The sequence below is a fragment of the Onychostruthus taczanowskii genome, unplaced genomic scaffold (genome assembly GCF_017590055.1).
Source record: "Onychostruthus taczanowskii isolate IOZ18803 unplaced genomic scaffold, ASM1759005v1 scaffold4, whole genome shotgun sequence".
In the NCBI taxonomy this organism is placed as follows: Eukaryota; Metazoa; Chordata; class Aves; order Passeriformes; family Passeridae; genus Onychostruthus; species Onychostruthus taczanowskii.
The window spans coordinates 21,610,973-21,628,352 of record NW_024501459.1 but is presented as its reverse complement, the minus strand read 5'-3'; the positions used below and the strand labels follow the sequence as shown (position 1 = coordinate 21,628,352).

At 39.7% G+C, this 17,380-nt stretch overlaps 1 protein-coding gene across 3 annotated transcripts; it reads left to right on the top strand.

Moving 5' to 3' along the window:
- The first annotated feature begins 392 nt into the window (after positions 1–392).
- PABPC1 (poly(A) binding protein cytoplasmic 1) lies at positions 393–15,735 on the top strand. Of its 3 annotated transcripts, none has more exons than XM_041412561.1 (15): positions 393–589; positions 5,157–5,350; positions 5,443–5,558; positions 7,361–7,500; positions 8,735–8,829; positions 10,335–10,472; positions 10,570–10,665; positions 11,086–11,358; positions 11,546–11,639; positions 11,806–11,916; positions 12,884–13,038; positions 13,462–13,546; positions 13,714–13,844; positions 14,125–14,220; positions 15,294–15,735. In XM_041412561.1, the coding sequence occupies exons 1-14, from the start codon at positions 397–399 to the stop codon at positions 14,215–14,217; spliced, it is 1,914 nt and encodes a 637-aa protein (XP_041268495.1). In that variant the 5' UTR covers positions 393–396; the 3' UTR covers positions 14,218–14,220; positions 15,294–15,735. The 3 variants fall into 3 exon arrangements, with proteins under 3 accessions (XP_041268495.1, XP_041268497.1, XP_041268498.1); XM_041412563.1 differs by lacking the exon at positions 393–589 and adding an exon at positions 787–1,096; XM_041412564.1 differs by lacking the exon at positions 393–589 and adding an exon at positions 1,152–1,292.
- The last annotated feature ends 1,645 nt before the right edge of the window (positions 15,736–17,380 follow it).

Genomic DNA, 17,380 nt, shown 5'->3' with positions numbered 1-17,380 from the left:
GGACACGCCGGCCCGGCCCCGCAGCACCATTTATTACTAAAAAAATATTTAAAAAAGCCAAAAAAAATCCAAAAATCTTAAAAAACCTTTTAAAAAAATAATCCTCTTTCCTCATCCAACCTTCCCGACAACCTTTCTGCAAACGGCCGGTTTGATATAAAATAACCCGGTGAAGCGAAGTCCCCGGACCCGGCGCAGCCGAGAGGAGACACACAGCGAGCCCGACCCCGCCGAACGCAGCACCCGCCGCCGCCAGCTCCACCCGGCCCGCACGGCGCGACCCGACCCCCGCCCGCCCATCCGCCGCACCCGCCGCAGCCGTTGAGTCCGAGCGGCCCCGCGCCGCCTTCGCCGGCCCCGCTCGCACCGACCGCCGCGGCCTCCGCCTCGTCAAGGATGAACCCCAGCGCCCCCAGCTACCCCATGGCCTCGCTCTACGTGGGGGACCTGCACCCCGACGTGACCGAGGCCATGCTCTACGAGAAGTTCAGCCCGGCCGGGCCCATCCTCTCCATCCGCGTCTGCAGGGACATGATCACCCGCCGCTCGCTCGGATACGCCTATGTCAACTTCCAGCAGCCCGCCGACGGTGAGTGCCGGGCCGCGGGCGCCGGCGGAGCCATGTTTGTCCCCTGCCCCCTCCCCGGCCGCCGCCCCGCGACCATTTTGCCGCCCGGGACGGGGCGGACCCGGCGGGGCGCGGGGGAAGTTGGCGGTGGGGCCGCCGCTTACACGCGGCCCGGGCCGCCCGCGCCTCGTGGCGGCCGGAGAAACGGGGGGGAGGCGCTTCCGCGGATCGAGAGCGGCCGCGGGGCCCCGGCGAAGGGCGGGGGAGCCCCGGTGACCCGGCGGGGCTGCCCCCGCTGCCGGGGAGGGGATTGTGGATGAGTGTGCGGGCGGCTCTTCACGTCCGGCCGAGATGAAGGGTAGCTTGAGGAAAACATCGCGGTCATTAGCACCTTTTAATAACCGCGCAGCAGCTGGGCGTGTGTGAGTGCGTGGTTAAGAGGCCGGCAGGAGGAAGTAGGACGCACCGGCGTGGCTGGGTAGTTTCACAGGCGTCCAGGCCGAAGCGTTTGTTAAAACACCATGGCAGGTCTGTCACGTGCGGGGAGGACGTGGAACTACTCGGGCCTCCTTGTGCTTCTTCCTCGTGTAGCTGGAGCCCGAGCTCTGCTCTCGTTCGTGTCGCTTCGCAGTAAATTATCTGACGTTGTTCCTCCCGAGCCGCGTTTTTATGAAACTTGTTTTTTCATGAAGTGTTTTTACGCTGCTTCTCCAAAGTTATATCGGTAAAGAAACTTTCTCTGCAGTTCTGGTCACGTTGGGAAACACAGTGTGATCCATTTGGAGGGTGTTTCACTAAAAGAACCTCCTGTAACAGGTTCTAAGTTTTGTGGAGTCCAATTAAAAAAAAAAAAAGGCCAAGTAGAAGATATGTGATTTCAAATACAGTTAAGTAAACAGTTTTCCATTATAATGGTTTTATTTTCAAGCATATGAAAGTGAGATACTTAAATTACAAACATTTCAAGCAATTAGATTTAACTGGCTTTCAGAGTTAGCTTTAGCATACAGCCATTATCAGATCAGACTTTGGTGTACCGATGGTATCTGTATGTACATAGTAAAAGTTACTGCCTCATCTTCTTAATAGGCAGATACTCCACCTGTTATCAGCTCTCTCAGTTCAGGGAGCTTTTGATTTATTCAGCCATGCTTTAGGATGAGACAATTTGAATGCTTGTTTTGACATACTTGGCTTTCATTAAATAAAAATGTCTGGTACAGTTTCTCAGAAAATTAAGGGGTTAGCACAGGTCTTTACTGTGATATAATAATGTCAGGGTAAAAGGTGAAGGTGATTTAAATGCTGCTTCTCCTTAGTATTGACAGAGTTCCATAAGGGCTGACTTTATCATTGTCATTAGTTGTGCAACCAGTGCATTTTGTGACTTGGTTTGTAATTTATCAAATGTGGGAACAAACAGAGCTTTTTCACCTGGGCAGTGCTTAATTCAGATTTTGAGTATGCCTCTTAGAAGGCATATGTTACTCCAAATGTTGTGGCTGTTGTTTTTCAGGCTTTTGGGAGACACACATATTTTAGTTTATAACTCGTCCAGTTCAGCTAAAATTATTTCTCATCTTTATCAAATCTGCATCTGGCACATATCTGGAAGCAGTTGTTTAAAATACACTTCAATAGTATTGTGAGATTATACTTATTCAAGATTTTCAGAATTTTATATTCTTGGCAAATACCTAGAAAGCAGTTGCTGGGGGCTTTGTGTACACTTGTTGTAGTCTGGGGGCTTTTTTAATGTCCATTTACAGAAACCTTGAAATAGGAGTTTTGAGGATGTATGGTTATTCTTACAATCATCCTGGTTTTATTTTGATTACAAACTAGGTACCTTTTATTGGTTTGGCCAGATTTTTAGCTACATCTCAGTCTATGCCTATTGAGCAACTAGTAACAACTACCTTGGGTTTTGAAAAATAGCTTTGAAGGTGTGCTTGACATCACCAGCTGTCTGTAAACCAGGGATCTCAAAACTCTTCTAAAAACTAATTAGGCCTGATGACACAGGTGTGAGGTATGCACATATGTCAGAGTTGTGACTTTCCTGAATTTGAGTCACAGTCTGGAGTAAAACTCAGGCAATCTCGTTTAATCACTAAACTGGAAACATTCTTGAGTAATCTGAAACTGCATCAGAACCCTTTGGGTTTTTAGAATGGTTATGTTTCCAGAGGTTTGGGGGTTTTTTTCATAGCTACTGCTCTTTAGCTTTAGCACAGGTTGGCATTAAGTGTATATTCTGAGTGATTTTGAAATTGTTGAAGTGGACTGTCCAGTCGCTCACGACTAAAATGGGAGCGGTGAGTCATTCAGTGAGAGCTCCAGCAGAATCAGCAGAAGTACAGCCCGGGTAGGTGTGTCCATCGGGAACAAGTTCGCTGCTGAATGGAGCTGCCTCCTGCAACTGGCACAGCCTTTTATCACTGAAATGTACTGAAAGTGAGCCACTTTCACTCGTTGGGAATTTTAATGAGAGTAGCTTGTACCTGGTTGTAGATGGAGTCTGGTAATGTTTTAGAAACGTACCGTGGAATGACAGTGTGGCGTTGATTCGGCAGAAAAACTTAAATCTCTTGTATTTCTGCTCCAAAGAAAAGATGAGGAGAGCTGTTGAAGTTTCCATGCTGCCCTCGTGGAGGAATTGCGCTGGTCTGAGACACGGGCTCGCTGTTTGTGAAGAGTGGTGATTTTTGCAAAGGACCCAGGGACCCACTTTCAGTCAGATAGCTGGGAAATGTGTCTAGGAACACATTTTTGAAGAGTGTCAGGATTATTCTAGAAGCAATTAGCATGAATTAGAAAAGCCTCTTTTTAAGTAAAGGAAGCCCTGTTACTACTTCTGGAAATAATGAACTGTTTGTTGCTGGCACATCTATTGGTGCTGGCAGTAATAATTCCAATGACTTCCAGAGCAGTAGTGAAGTCTTACAAGTTTCTACTGTGGCCAGTCTGATATCCACAGGTTTTTTTTCTTTTTTCTTTTTTTTTTTTTTTTTATCTCATCCCCCCCCTTTTGTAGTATAGAGCCTTCCAATGATTTTTGTTTCTCATTAACACTATCTAGGTTGCCTTTTCTCTCCTGCTTAATTTATATTAAAGTTTTTGAAAGCTTTCTTAACTTACTTAAAAGATTGACATCTAATTTTTGTGGCTCCAGTTTAAATAAGTTGCTGAGTTGCTACTGTCATGGTATTAATTAAGTATCAGTAATCTTTTCCCCCATTAAAATGTTAGATGTCCATCTCTTTATATGTTATTCAGAGAATATAATCTTTAAATTTATTTCTAATCTGGAAATGTCACAAGAAAGGATATAAAACATGTTATATCAGCTGAATCCCAGGCCCATGGCATGCAACAATATAGCTCAAGACAAAAGCAGCACTTAAAGAACAAAAACATTAAATAGGGGTTTTCACAATGTGATTGGCCCTTGGTCCTTCAAAAAAAATTTAACTGACACGGTTGCTGTATTCAAACTATCACTAAGCTGATTTCAGTCTTGTTAACATCCTATTGTTTTGATATTTGCAGATTACAGTGAAGTGAGTTAGTATGCATGGGTGTGACTTCAGGTATTTATTGGGACTTTTTTCTGTGTTCTTCCAGACTTACAGGAACAGGGATGAAAAGGAACTGCTGTCCTTGAGAACTGTTGCTCTTTTGTGCTTAAATACACAAGATGAGTTATAACATCACAGACATGTCTTGTGGCTTTGAAGAGACATGTGAAAAATGAGCAAGTCTTGATACTTCCCCATCTAAATACACAAGAAATTTTACATACAGAATTTTAAAAGTTAGTTAAGGAGTTCTACTGGAACAACTACTCCATTGGAGTAACAAAACCTGGTTTATATTAGCCAGGTTTGCTGTTTTAATGCTTGCTCCTTCATTGAGCTCATGTGTATTTCATTGTGAGCTTTTAAAATATATGTATCATTTCAGATTTTCTAAACTAAGTGCCGGTTTGAATCTCTTTGAGCTGTCTCTTGCTCAGAATTTCATTACAGATCTTTTTGGTCACTGAGGAAGTTGTATGGAGTAGCTGCCTGAATAAGGCTTGAATGAAGGAATTTTGTCAGTTTAGCAAAGAAATGTTGTCAGTTTAGGGGTATTTGTGTTGTAGGTGTTCTTATGTTAATATTTGCAAGAGGCCTCATATAGGCACAAGCAGCACCTCTAAAAGCATTTTCATTGACACAATATACATCTGTGTGATATGGGAGAAGGCACTGATTTTCACAAATGTTAAAACTTCGTAACAGCTGCCACTTGCTGCTTTTCTCCTGTCACCATAGCATCTTTTCACTGATCTAGTCTTAAGGGCTGATGACATTTCTGCCACTTTCTCAGCTGACTTGTGCTCCTTCCAAAGTGCAGCTTTTGCTGATGAGTTTTTGCCAGTTCTTCCTTGCATACAGCAGAGTACACTGGAGGCTTGGGTTTGCTGCTTGGTGAAGGTGCTGGGCTTGAAATAATAAACATACTACTAAGAATTGTACTTCAGCTGATATTTGTGTGCTTATTAAGATAACTAGCTTTTCCTACTAATTCCATGTTTTTACAGCTGAACGAGCTTTGGACACCATGAACTTTGATGTCATTAAAGGCAAACCAGTGCGCATCATGTGGTCTCAGCGCGATCCATCTCTGCGCAAAAGCGGCGTAGGAAACATCTTCATCAAAAACTTGGACAAATCAATTGATAACAAAGCTTTGTATGACACATTTTCTGCTTTTGGGAACATCCTGTCTTGTAAGGTTAGTGGAAAATAAAATGCGTTGACACACAAACTCCTCAGTTTATGCCAGAAACATTCCACGGGTATTACAACAAGGTTTCTCATTAATAGGTGGTGTGTGATGAAAATGGATCCAAGGGTTATGGATTTGTGCATTTTGAGACACAGGAAGCTGCAGAAAGAGCTATTGAAAAAATGAATGGTATGCTGCTTAATGACCGCAAAGTGTAAGTACATAAATAAGCATTTGGCATTGGCAAACTGAAATTCATTTTAGGGCAGACAGAGATTTAAAAGCTTACCTAGGAAAGGAAGGTTGTTCTGAAAATTTCTGATAATTTTAAGATGTAGAGTTTCAGTGCTAGGGATTTTAAGAATTGTATCACCTGCTTGTTCTGGAGTCACTGTAAGATCAAAAAGACAAATAATGGACTTCAGAGGGAAAAAATCACTGCATTAATTGTCTTACAAGCCAATACTGCAATGAGGATTTGGGATCTTCCCTGGTTTTCTGATCTTATTGGTCAGAGATAAAATACAATCCTTTGAGTATTCTGAATAATACATCCTTTATAACAGTTGTGAGATAAGTGTTATTATCCATATTTTGGAGCCAGCTGATACTTCGCACTAAAGGGTGCTTACTTAGCACTAAAGACTGGTCAGATTAGACAAATATTTTTGTATGAATTTGTGTTAATAGGCATATTTAGGGAGTAGAAAATAAAACTTAGAGAAGTGTACTGTTTTAAACATTATCAGTATTCTACATTGTAGGAAAAAAATGTTATTTGGCAACTTCTTTAATAATATTTAGGCTGGGGGAGTGAGTGTGCCTCATAGCTATGCCTAAGGGATCATTGTGGTGTTTGGTATAATTGCAAAAGAACAGCTTTCTAAATACTCAGGAGGGTTTGGAAGAAGGATAACAGAAATCAGCATCAGTTTACCATCATTAATTATTTTTATATGTAGAGATGGATAGATCAGGACACATACAGGGAAATCATATGTTTTGAATCTTTAATTTTGCTGCTTGTTCTGTTCTTGAGTGAGATATTGTGAATGGTTTTATTCAGCGTTCATTGTTATAAAATTTTAAATTAGTAAAAATAGTCAACATGCAGTCATAAGAGCACAGGAGTAAAATAGATCATGAGAGTTAATTTTACTTTAAGTTTCTATTCAAACTAGTCTTCTAGAAATCATTTAAAACACTCACTATCAAGATCTGCTGAACACATTGCACTTTCATTCTTACTATACTTGATTGCTATAAATTAGGTGGAATTGCCAAAGTTTAAAAATTACTGAGGTACTGTATGCTGCTGTATCACATTTGCCAAATTTGTGACTATGAAGTTAGAGCCTACAATAAAATTTGGAAGTAGGAGTTTGCTACATTCAGAAATCAGTGTCAGCCATGTACAGCCTGTGCTAGGGCATGTCCTTGGGCTGCAGAATGTTATGTTCAGGTTCTGCTCATTTTCTGCCACTGTGAATAACTACTGGTGTTCCCAGCCAATTTGCAACAGTATTTGACTCAAGAGCAAGTTGAAGTATTTATTTCACTATGCCTAAAAATGAAGTCTTTGATACGGGCTACAGAGGTGTGTTAGGGAGTTAGTTAAGTATCTCTTGCTTAAAAACTGAACTAGAGAGCAGTAACTGCTTTTAGGCTGTTTTTAGGGATTATGCTGTTATGTAGAATTCCTGTTCAGCCTCTTAATACTCTTTCCATTGTCGAGCTCTTGTTGCTAAAGGCTGTTTTATAAGAGTGAACAATCTCACCAGTGGCTTGAAAGCATTTTCATGCCTTGTAACAGGGATAAACATGCTGGTGTAGCAAAGGACAGTGGAGTTGTTTTTCTGACAAGAGTTTTATCATAAATACTTTATCTTAAGAATTTCATACCTATAGTGAACAAGACCAATTAGGAATAAAATACAATGCCAGAGGATTCAAGTAAATTTTTAAACCTTGAGACACTTACTTTAATCTGTATTACTCTGTTCTTCCTGCAACCAGATTTGTTGGAAGGTTTAAATCCCGCAAGGAACGTGAGGCAGAGCTTGGAGCCAGAGCAAAAGAATTCACCAATGTTTACATCAAAAATTTTGGAGAAGACATGGATGATGAGAGACTTAAGGAACTCTTTGGCAAGTTTGGTAATGTCCTAATATTTACATAAACACAAGTGAACTTCAATTTAATATATGTATCTTATCTGTGCAGTGCCTTGAAACACAAGAAATCAGGGCTGTCTGATGTTGATGTAGAAATGTAATACAGGTTACTGAAAAGTTGGTACTTAATTCCAGTTTCAGATTCAAAAGTGCAGTAATACCTGAATTTTAGATAGGCAGAATATCATATTTAATCCTGCCATGAGAACTGTTTTCAGCAATCTGGAAGTAATGTGTTTTGAGTTCTGCAGTGTTCTCTGGCTTAGTACAGATTGATTTTATAAATGCACCTACAGGATGTGTGACTAATGAATTTACTGCTGCTTTCATTGACCTGCAAACTTACCTCTGTTAATCAGTTGCATTGTGGTGGTTGACCTAATAGAAAATTATAAGGAACTCTTCCAGCACCAAGCTATGAGATTCTGCCTTGATCCTCAGTTACGCACAGGACATAATTATGGTGGACATATGACCATGATGTAGTAATGTTGTATATGATGTGTTACCATCAAAGTAGGAAATGGCACATCCCTTAATGCCATTAGAGGTTCTTCACATTTTATTTTCATCTCACATATTTTTAAATTTATTGTCTTTCCTGTATGCTTTTGCTGTTCTCCAGTGGATATTATGTAAAGCAAGGGAAAGCCTTGTACAAGAGATACCCTGTAGCAGCCTTAAACAGCACGAACAGTAAATTCCTTTCTGCTCTTCAAGTATCTCTGGTTGAAACAGTAGCGAATTTAACTGCTACAGCTAAATTGGCTACTTCCAATTGAATGTGTGGACTGCAGTTTTTCAGAGGTTATGAAATTGCTGAGCTAGGATGGCCTTTCACCAGGGTAAATAGTGAAATGTATACCTAATTGCAAGGCCTTCCTCTGGCTTTTTCAGTACCTGCTTCAAACATGGAAGCACTAATACTTTTCAAGTGTCATAATTTTTAATAATGAAACAAATTTCATTCACTTTGTGGTTGAAAATACATTAGAAAAGAAATTCAGCATGGTGGACTTCACTGTGATAGCTGAAGTTCATCGGGGCAAATTAGTAATTTCATATTAATGGATGACATTTACTTGACACTGTTATTAGTGCAGGAGTCCTTTGTAATACAAGTGAAATAAACGGAATATTATCTTCTAAAGAGAATGTTCAAAAGGTGAGAAGAATACACTGTCTATGAAGCATAAGTATTTTATTCTCTTTTTAGGTCCTGCTCTAAGTGTGAAAGTTATGACTGATGAGAGTGGAAAATCCAAAGGCTTTGGCTTCGTTAGTTTTGAAAGACATGAAGATGCCCAAAAAGTAAGTTTTTGGACTTAATTTTAGGAATCCTGTAACTGAGACCCAAATAATATGCTTCAGTGAGTGATTAAGTTTTATTAATTGGTTAAGGACACTGCAAAAAGAGGTACTCACTGCATAAATTACTTAGCAGAGTTTGTGTCATTTAGAATGCTTTCCTATGAGCAAATGTCAGTTGGTCTGAGAAGCCTATTAAGTCAAGATACTCTGATACGGCTGGAACTAGTGTAGAAATGGAGAGTCTTGAATAATTTTAAAACCTGCTGTAGTTTGGCTTAAAGATCTCAGTGATATTTGGACTCTCACATGCTGAGCAATATACAGCATAGGAAATGACTACGTCTCTGAATCATCAGATCTGGTTTGGTTGCACAAAATGTTTGTGCCTTTCTGCCTTTTGCACAGAAGGCAGAAAGAACTGCGTTTTCTGCAAAGTCAGCAGGAAAGCTATTAGTTTTGTAAAGCATGCTTGGCATAACTGTGAGAAAATAGTCATAGAGCCCTGTAGTGTTGCTTTTACTCCAAGGGGTAACTTTGAAAAAAGGGTCCTTCTTGTTTGTGTATATGTCTGTATCATGCCAGTGTGCTGTATAATTCAATTTTTTGTCAGCTGGTTGCTTTGATATGTCAGTTTACTGTGACAGTAGGGACATAGCATCAGGGAAAAAATGCAGTACAGAAACAACAAAGTTTGCTTTTCAAAAGGCATTTTGGTGATTTGTCAGTACTGAAGTGAGCAAGCAAGAGATTAGAACCCTATTTGTCTTTAGAACATCTTAATTTTTTGGTCTTGCATACGTTAATTGATAGTTTCTCTTACTGTAGTCCGAATCACAAGTTGGGTGTTTTAAATAACATACAATTCCAGTATCTCTGTAAAAATGTCTAATGGCTTTGATCATAAACATATACAATAAACTGGTGACTTCTGGTTTTAAATTAATTGAGTAAATACATGCCAGAGTTTTTACATCTGAAGAGCTGTAATTCAAAACAGTATGAAGGGAAGAAGTCCACATTTTCATATTTCTGATTATTTCCTTAATGAAAGACTAAAAGTGAAAAAAAAAAGCTGTACATATCATCTGTAGCTTAACATTTGGTATAGAAAGATCTGGTAATGTTACAGTTTCAGGTGTTACTTTTAAAGACAGAACTAGGTGAATTAAAGATTTTCAACTTTATTTGCTTGCTCTTTGCTTTTCTCTGCCATTAGCAAGATAAGGCTGGAGAAGGAGTTCTTGCAACTGGGAATTTTTCCTACAGCTTCACATTAAAAAAAGTGGTTTGCATCCCTTGTAACTTGTCTTCAACAAGACAGAAGCATACTTGGAAAGCAGTTTTCATGTTACCATAAGTGGGGATTTTGTTTCAATTAGTGGTGTTTTAAGGTGTATTAGCTCTTTCTAGTATCCTTATGTAGATTTTTAATTTGAATTGCATTTTTTTGTGTCTGAAAAATGCTGGAGTACGAAGCACTGCTAACTTGTTGTTTGTCATTGAAGGCTGTAGATGAAATGAATGGGAAAGAGCTCAATGGAAAACAAATCTATGTTGGCCGGGCTCAGAAAAAGGTGGAAAGACAGACGGAGCTGAAGCGCAAGTTTGAACAAATGAAGCAGGACAGGATCACCAGATACCAGGTTCAGTTTTTAAATCAAGAGGGCTAACTCTATTATATGAAGTTCTGAGATGTACACAGAACAATTGCTTTTAAAAATAACTTGCCTGTTTTCTTAGGGTGTAAACCTTTATGTGAAAAATCTTGATGATGGGATCGATGATGAGCGTCTCCGAAAAGAGTTCTCCCCATTTGGTACAATCACTAGTGCAAAGGTAAAGTTCATAGATTGTGCTCGTCTGTTCTCTGAAAATGAGTAGTAATCTGTCCCCAAAGAAAAGTTAATTTCATTCAGTAACAGATGTGACACACTGTAAATGTGGGCATCAGCTTTCTTGATCATTGTATATGTCAGGTTAAACACCATGTGATCATCCTTTCTTGAAATAAGTAGTGAGAGTAGTGTGAGAAAATTACATCTTTCAATGTAATATTGTGCTCATTATAATTTTAATGAGATTTTCAGCTGTATTTGGGTAACAGTTAGCTATTTATTACACAATAATACTCATTTTTATAAAATACTCAAGCAAACCTGTGGTATCACTTCTAATAAGCTGAAACAAGAAACTCATACAAGTTGAATAGGTGTGACACAGAAGACTTAGTTTTAAAACTGAATTTTGTACTGACAGGTGATGATGGAAGGTGGCCGCAGCAAAGGATTTGGATTTGTATGCTTTTCGTCACCAGAAGAAGCCACCAAAGCAGTCACAGAAATGAATGGTAGAATTGTGGCTACTAAACCATTGTATGTAGCTCTAGCCCAGCGTAAAGAGGAGCGCCAAGCTCATCTCACTAACCAGTACATGCAGAGGATGGCAAGTGTAAGAGCAGTACCTAATCCTGTAATCAACCCCTACCAGCCAGCACCTCCTTCAGGATACTTCATGGCAGCTATTCCTCAGGTACGTGTAGAGATGAGCAACTGAATATTTTGTAGTGCATAGAAAATCTGCTTAGATACAACAGTAAATAGAACTGTTAACATGTGTCTGTGATTTCAGCATTTTAATCTCTTAGTGGGAGGGTGCTGGGCTGTTCAGCATGCCCTTCACAGACGACAAAGTTAAGTGATGTTGTTGTGTTTGGCAGACTCAGAACCGTGCTGCGTACTATCCTACTAATCAGCTCGCTCAGCTTGCTCGACCTAGTCCTCGCTGGACTGCTCAGGGTGCCAGACCTCATCGTAAGTCACTTCTTTACCCCTTTCCAGTGATTGCTGTAAACTTCATAGCATTTACCTTTGCACTTTGGGATAGATTTTCATGGCAGTGCTGTATTAGTCTTCTGTTTGTAATGTTGTCATGACTCAGTGTTTCAGAACGTAACAGTATATTTTTTCTAAACCACAGCATTCCAAAACATGCCCGGTGCGATCCGCCCGGCAGCACCCAGACCACCGTTCAGTACCATGAGACCAGCTTCGTCCCAAGTTCCGCGAGTCATGTCAACGCAGCGTGTTGGTGAGTGTGATTTGTGCAAACTTTAAGTATTGGACTTCTGGTCCAATTTTGTTGGTCAGCATGATCTTGCAAAATAAACATTTGTAAGTTTAATGTCACATGTGATATTCCTAATGAATGAGCTAATGTCACCTTCTAGTAATTGCTTTAAATACTGTCCCAGCAAAGACTCTGGCTATGATCCCATCTCTTCAGGATGAAGCACTTACTCTTGTGTGTGCTTCAGTAATACTGCAAGATGGCTTCTGTTCATTTGTAAACATAGTTGCAGCAATTGTAATAATAGGTTGCATGTAGAAATATTGAGATTATACAATTTTAGCTCTTACTAATATTTTTAATATTTTACATACACTTATTTTATTGTTGTGAGCCAGTATCATGAATGCAAGATTAGCACATCACTGAATGAACCAGAATTGACTGTAATCATTGAATGATTGAAAAACCTTGTGTATTTCAGCCCCCAAGCCAGAGGCAGGGAACCCTCCACTAGACCAGGGTAGTCAGAGCCCCATCCAGGCTGGTCTTGCACATCTCCAGGGACGGGTAGTCCACAACCTCTCTGAAGGCATAATTCTCCCAGAATGTATCAGACAGCCATTTACTTCCTAAAAGTATCTTCTTTAGAATGACTGACATAATGTGCTCAGGAAATCAAATGTCCTTTAGCTTATAATGAAATTCTATTAATACTCAAAACAAAGTGGATTTCTTATCCTGGATCTTTTTCCAGTAGCATGTAAAAAGGGCCGTTCATGAATGAAGTGACTGGAAATGAGCATCCAGTAAATTTCAAGGTTTGAACCTTTGTCTGTGACCAGTGATGTGACAGTTGACAATACTATTAAGATGAATCTATAACACAATACCTAAATTAGTTATTTGATTCAAGTTGGTTTGTTGGGCAAAATAATTACAGTAATAATAATTATTCACATATGGAATTCTGTTACTGTTGTTTCAGCTAATACATCAACACAAACGATGGGTCCACGTCCTGCAGCAGCAGCTACTGCAGCCACTCCTGCCGTGCGCACAGTACCACAGTACAAATACGCTGCGGGGGTTCGCAATCCTCAGCAGCACCTCAACACGCAGCCGCAGGTTGCTATGCAGCAGGTACGGTCTGGGGAGCTGCTCTGTGCTTCTGCTGATGTTCTTCGCAGGGGAAGGTGGTGAGGGTGACGGGAGGGCAGTTCAGGCTCTGCATCAAGGCAGTAGTGTAAAAGCACTAGGGAGTTAAGGATATTTGAAGTTCACCTGGGACAGGATGTGATCCCGTGTTGCTTTTTCTTTTTAGTTCCCTCATACCTTAGCCTAAATTCTTGTGCTTGCTCCTCAGTGGAGCAGTTTCTAATAATCTTCAGCATCATCACTCGGCTCTAACCAGTAATATTTGATTAAATAGGCATACTTGTTAATTTCTTTGATGTTTCTGACACTGTAGGCATTGTGTATGCCGAGTTGTGAAATATTGGCTCTTTGAAGCTACACCTAATTATAAGCCAGGGTTTAATTTTCAAATGTTAAATTAATTTCCAGCCTGCTGTCCATGTGCAAGGTCAGGAACCCTTGACTGCTTCCATGTTGGCTTCTGCCCCTCCACAAGAACAAAAGCAGATGTTAGGTACGTACATGATACCTTTCTCTATGCACTGTAGCAGAAGGACAGTTAAAGTACACTTTTTCAATCTTTAAATGCAGAGTAAATGGTTTTAGCAATAGAACAAGTTTGTTTCCCTTATCCCTTAAATTTAGGCTGGATTTGTCCCTGACTAACTTTCTTCTTTCTAGGTGAACGTCTATTCCCCCTTATTCAAAGCATGCACCCTACTCTGGCGGGTAAGATCACTGGTATGTTGCTGGAGATTGACAATTCTGAACTCCTCCACATGCTCGAGTCTCCTGAGTCTCTTCGTTCGAAGGTAGGCGGGCTTTGCCTTGCGCTGCTTCCGTAGCTGGTCTAACACTTGTTCCTGCTGGCACAGTGGAGTAACAGCAGTGCAGTGGTGGCTCAGGGCAAGAGTATCCTCTTTCAGAGGGTGACAGTGACTTACACCGCATAAACTGGAGTTGTAATGTTCTCATTTTTCTTTTCAGTGATGTTAGGCATTGTTTATATGCATAATTTCCACTGTATTATTAACTTCAATATACAAAAATTGCTGAGCTTCCTTTAATTAATGTTTCATTTTTACTTAACAGGTTGATGAAGCTGTAGCCGTACTACAAGCCCACCAAGCTAAAGAGGCTGCTCAAAAGGCAGTTAATAATCCCACTGGGGTTCCAAGTGTTTAATAAGTAAGTTTGGCCGCTGTAGTTCCATAGGTTGACTAAGGCAAGTGTTTGGTCCATGGCCTTGCAAGCAGCATGTGTCCAGGCTCTGTGTCATGTGCAGCCAGAGGAAGTAGCAGCTATGGTAAACAAGCTTCTGTGCTCACTTGGTTAGCAAAAGCTACTGACATGTCATTGTTTCTAACAACACATTTAGCTGGAGTTAGCTCTAGGCATGTGTGCAGAAACGGGCAGTTCTGTCAAATGCTGCTATTCATACTGTTGAAAATAACTTGTGGAATTGAAATAAGCTTAAAATGGTACTCCAACTCCCTTTTTTCTAAGAAATTAAAGAGCTTATTTATGCTATAGTTTGTATACACTTACCAAATTCTAAAATTGTCTAGTTAGTGAAAACTAAACTGTATATTTTCTTGATTTCACATTTGGGTGAATCTAATGTCAGTTAAAATAGTGATTTTTCTTCTTTGCTGTCTGTGTGGTTGGTATTGTAACTGCATGACAGAGGCAAATGGTGGTGCCTTAACAATTTTGACAGGGAAAAATGTGAAGTTGAGGATAAAAAGGAATATTATCTCTTCTGTCTAGTTAGGTTTTGCCTGTAAACTTGTTTTACACATATGTAGCTATCATTTGAAGGTGCCTGATTTGACATTTTTTCCTTTTGGAGGAAGAATTTGAGACATGATTTTTACATATTTCTGTTTCTGGAGATAAGTGCTCAAGAGATTGTCTCTCCTAAACTAAGATGCCCATACTTTGAGACCATTACTCTGTCTGCTCCATGATGTTTTAGTAATTGGAAATGGAAAATACTGAAGAGCCTCAAGAGTAGAGGTGCCCCGCAGTCAATCACAGTAACATTGTGCTTAGAGCAGTTGCTGTCTGAGGGACTGTCCAGTTCTAGAGGCAGTGTTGTGTCCCCTAAAAAGTGGGAGGAACTCTGATGCTCTGTTTTTAAGGAACTTAGGTATCATTGAAACAATGAAAGCCCAGAGTGCTGCATGGTGTACAGTAGTAGTAAACATACAAGGTGCTGCTTTTGTTTGAAAACATAACAATGTTGTTTTTCTTTGCAGAGCTATCCGGGACTACAATCTAGAACTTCGCTTCACCGAAGAAAAAAAAAATCTAAACATGGAAAAACTATTAAATATTGAGAAAAACATTGCAAAATATAAAATAAATAAAAAAAGGAAAGGAAACTTTGAAGCTTACGTACAGAGCAACGCCGGGGCTAGCAAAACAGATGCTAGTCCTAGATTACTTATTGATTTAAAATTTAAAAAAAAATAGTAAAATAAAAAATACAAATTAATGTTTTATAAACCCAGGGGAAATGAATTTTCAGCACAGTACAAAAATTTAAAGCATTCCTTTCTTTAATTTTGTAATTCTTTGCTGTGGAAAAGCTCAGATTATCACCACTGTTTTAGTTGACAGTGAGAATTGGTAGCTGAGCAAAGAAACATAATTTGGATTATAAAATTCTTGGTTTAATAAAAATTCCTTAAACACTGACTTACTTCTGATGGTTTCTTTTGTACAGTGTGCTTTTCATAAGTTTGTCCTCCAGAGTGTCAATTTGGAATCCCACTCTATAGTATGTTTTAGTGGATTGTGGAGAAGATAAGACTATACCTGTAGACTGTCTTCTAAATAATAGAAGTAAAGGGAAGAGGGGACGTGTTTGGGTTTTTTAATAAATTGCTGCTTGATCTGAATCTGGTCTAGTGTACAACAGCACAGAAATAATTCTGTCTTCACTCAGGGCTGATGGGGTCTTCAAGTCAGCTTGTGTCCCTGTAGGGGGTTTGCAGTGAAATGGCCAATGGCACTTTAGTGGGAAGAGGCAGCACTAACACATGAGCTGTTTTATTTGCTACAGAACCATACTGAGGTTGGGAGTTTTGCAGGATTAATACTTAAATGCTTTATCAAGCTAAATGTTAAATGCATAAACAAGAGAGACAGTAAAATTGCTTTTGTTGTAAAACAAACTCACTGTGTGAATTAGCAAATACACTGTGAATCCGCAGATGGATTATCTACAGTTGCTGCCTTGCTTTTTTGTTTTCCCCTTTCTGCAGACCTGAGGAGTAAAAAAGGATATTTTCTACCTAGTTTAGCCCATAATTGGCTCTATAAGTTGCTCTTTCAAAATCGATAATGCAAAAGAAGAAATGAAGCAGTGAAAGTGGCGTGTCCTGCTTTTATAAAGAAAGAGGCAGGCTGGGGTGAGGAAGAGGCACAAAGATTTGTTAGTCATGGAGGAAGGCATGACCAGTAGCCACTGCAATCTGCTGGGTTTCAGTTATTATATCTAAAGAACACAGATTCTATGGAATTCACAAGAAGGGGTTAGTTTGTTCTGGAAGTCTCTGAAATCTGTGTTGTGTGGTGGGAATGCCAGTCTTCTCTGATCTGTTGTTGCAGTCAAAGCCCTTTAGTATGCTGTTCAGGAGCCCCCTTATTTTTCCTGTCCTGCAAAGGGCAAAATTTCAGATTTTCTGTTACAGAACTTGAGAAATAAGCCTAGCATAATGAGGTGAAATTGGTCTGGTGTAAATGGAATCTAATTGAAATCCTTTGCTGTAAAAAGCATTAGGTTAAACTTATGTAATTCTTACATTCAGTCCTGTCCTGATGGCGGCAGACTGGGATAGTCTATAATTTGCAGTCTTGCTGAGGTGTGTGACTAGAATTAATTTTTTTTTTAATTGGATGGTAAATCCTACAAAAGAGGCAGTTCAAGCAAGATGTGTACATGTTAAGAGGCTGAATGTGTAACTGATTTTATGTAATGTCAACTATAAAAACATTTGAACTTTGGAGACAGTTTTAATGACCTAAAAATACTTAGCACCATAATGGGAATGCTGAAGAATCTGTTATTAAAGGTTTAATGGAAGATCTAAAGGATATTACAAAAACCTATTTTCAGGGTTCTCGGGGCACTAGCAAGAAAGTTAGATGCCACCTCAATTCTGTTTGTGTTCCTAAATAAGTTGTGTGCTCTGTGAGTGTGCTGGAGTTAACCAAACTAATTTTTGTTTTGTAAGAATGAGCAAGTTATTTAACATCTTGCTGATGGGATAACTGAAAAAGGAGGAGAACAGGAAGTCTTGGAGTTTGTACAAGACTTCTGTAGGTGTGTCATGCACTA